A 2,909-nucleotide genomic window follows, 5' to 3' on the forward strand; every position below is an offset into this window, starting at 1 on the left:
GGGGGATAATTGAAAGGGGTCTCATTAACCTGCTATCGGCGGCGAGCTCCGCGCCGCCCCGCCCCGCCCCGCCCGGCCCAAAGCCCCTCATTGTCTCGCCTTACGTAACGCCAGGCGCCAGGCGCCATGCTCTGGTGTACCGTGACCGTATCACCCGTCGTCATCGGCCAAAGTGGCGGCGTTACAAAAACCGACAAAATCGGCTCAAAAACGGCACGGCTCCGGCGGTGTACGGTACGGAGTCGACTTCCGTATTTGCGGGGCTTAAGGCAGCCTGTAAGACCGGGTTATACAGGGTGGTCCACAGACCCCTTCCCTTGTTTTATTTCCCCATACTGTACCGCATGCAGGCGGGCGGGCGGGCTTGCCTACCTTAGCTCACCGCGGTGCCTTATGGCCCCGTGAGCAACCCGCCCACACACATGCATGCGGTACAGTATAAGCAAAATAAAGGAAGGGGTCTCTGGTTTACCTTGAATGTTTCAGGGGTCCGTTCGCGGGTCCGTTGGTGTGATTTCCACTTTTCCACAAGGTTTTGAGCAGAGTTGATTGGGAAGCGACATCATGAAGTGCCCGAGGCATGCTCGAAGCCGCGATAGTCTGTAGTCTTTTGCTATTTTATGACGAGACGGACACGGACGCTTGTGAGATGACGCGCCGATGCCGTTGGAGAAGCAGGGAGAGAGGAAGCGCGGTTGGTGCGTTCCGTTTACGTCCTCCTGCAGCCGCGGCGATGCGATACCGTGCCTTCCCCGAATGTACGCGCCTGCGGGCCCTGCGGGTGCGATCGACCTCAATCGACCTGAGGGCCTCGTCGTCAATCACTCCCCATGTGACTGCTGTGCCCCGCGCCTCTCCTCAGCCCGCCCCCACCCGCCACTTGCATCTATGGTGCGTGACATTCCACCACTTGAAAGCGTGTGAAAAAAATAGAGTAGACATATGCAATAACGGGCCCATGCCAACAAGGGTGTCAAACTAAATGAGTGTTCTGATTAATTGGTGGTTTTTTATTGGCTTACGAGTAAGAGAGCAACTTATTTAAGTTGTTTGTCACTCATTTTTTTCGATTGCAATATTCTTTTGTAAAACGGAGTTACATAGTACTTAGGCGCGTAATTCCGTGAAAAGAGTTAAAATATTTACCCTTTTGCCTGCTATGGCGTCACTTCCGTTGCTATATTCACTTAAGGCTCCGATATGGGAAAGCGTATGGGAGAGCGTAGGCGTAAGCGTAAAAGCGTAGCGCTCGGGTAGTGACCTAACCTTACATCGGCACAAATTTTGTCTGACATCTTCTTTAAAATAGTAATATTATGGCCGCAGCGGACTCCGAATGCATGACAACACCAGAAAATGCTTTTCAACACTTGTCAAAACCGAAAATGAGCCAAGATGAGGTTAGGGCGCGTACCCCCACTCCGCTCATTTACGCCCAGCCACTACGATTTACGCTTACGCTTTACGCTCTCCCATACGCTTTCCCATATCGGAGCCTTAAGTGAATATAGCACGTTAAATTAGAAAAGAAGGATTTTTACTTGTAATAAATTTTTAGACAGCCCCCAAGACTGTCTCTACCAGACAGAAAAGTGCCCTCCCCCTCCCCTCTCCTCCCTTCCGCCCCTTTTATTTTTATAACTTTCAGGGGAATTTTTGTGACAGAAATTTTGTGAGTAAATTAAATTGTAGGCAATTTCTGTTCTCCTTCCCGAACACTTTGACATGAAACAAAAGTAAAAACTGTCGGTCGTTGTCCATGCATTGCTGGATGACACCCACCTTTAGTCTCTGCGCTCGCCGCCGCCAGCAGGGCCGCCAGCAGGGCCGCCACCACACACAGCCGCCGTAATCCAATCATGGCGCGGCGAACAATAAACTCCACAGGATGAAGAAGAATAAGAAGAGGAGGCTGCCTGTCCCTCACTCACTCGCACACTAGAGCACTCGCGAAGCACTCGCGTCACCGCCTTCGGGCACTCGATGATGACCAGGCTCCTCTCGGTCCCATTCCTCCGGGGCACTGCACTTGTTTTGTCACGACACCGGCGAGACGGGCAGGACCTGGACGCACGTGGGCTCCGCGTCGACGCGACTCGCGCGCGCCTGTGACGTCCTGAACACTCCGCGAGCGGGTCCGCGTCGGTCTGCTCGCGGCCGCGGTCGGGCGGGTACTGGCGGGCGGCTGGTGGTGGGGCCGCGGCTGGCAGGCCTCCCCCCCGCGCCGGAGCCCCCGGTGCGCGCCGGAGGTGAGACGGGTGAGACCGACCCGGGGCCCACACCTCCGCCTGGGCTCGGGGGAGGGGGAAGGGTTACGGAGGAGGGGAGGTGTTCGAGAGGGGCTGGCAGGCTGACTGACAGTTGTGTTGTGACTCAGACTCACGACAGGCCCGCCGGGCCCGGCCGCAGCAGGGGAACTGCTTGTGATTGTTATTATTGTAATGAGATCGGAAAACCACGTCGAGCGAGAAGGGGAGAGAGAGAGAGCAGGGGAAAATAACAGTGAGCTTAAGTGATATTGGTATTCGGGTTCGGTTAGTCTGGCAGGTTGAGTGTATCACCCCCCCCCCCACCTCCCCGCAAATGATCCTTTCGTGCTCGCTCGGTATCTCCTTGATGGCCAGGGGCGTGTTGGTCGTGTGTGGCGCGTCCAGAGCGCGTCCGGCTGAGGTTCAGGGCGCCACCGTGGTGGGCGGCGGCCTGGTCGTAAACACCACATGAAATGGAAGCTGCGGGCCAGCAGCCGGCCCAGGCCAGAGGCGTAGCCACGGGCAGCCATTCAACAGTTGCGGAGGACGATCCATGGGGCCATTAGACCCCACTACAGAACACAACGACCTATAGGAGGGGGAAAACAGAGCGCTCAATCAGGTTTTCAAAAATGTGTATCACTTTCCATCTTTTTTCCG

General features: G+C 55.7%; 1 protein-coding gene across 1 annotated transcript in view; it reads right to left on the minus strand.

The window, feature by feature from the left end:
• Positions 1-2,194, minus strand: part of LOC127749360 (uncharacterized) — a 52,857-nt gene extending 50,663 nt beyond the window's left edge. The window contains exon 1 of the mRNA XM_052267296.1: positions 1,783-2,194. Within this exon, the coding sequence (XP_052123256.1) occupies positions 1,783-1,861 (79 nt within the window). The 5' untranslated portion in view covers positions 1,862-2,194. The remainder of the gene's footprint in view (positions 1-1,782) is intronic.
• Positions 2,195-2,909: the final 715 nt, after the last annotated feature.

This window comes from Frankliniella occidentalis, unplaced genomic scaffold (genome assembly GCF_000697945.3).
Source record: "Frankliniella occidentalis isolate FOCC.00 unplaced genomic scaffold, Focc_3.1 Scaffold49, whole genome shotgun sequence".
Lineage (NCBI taxonomy): Eukaryota > Metazoa > Arthropoda > Insecta > Thysanoptera > Thripidae > Frankliniella > Frankliniella occidentalis.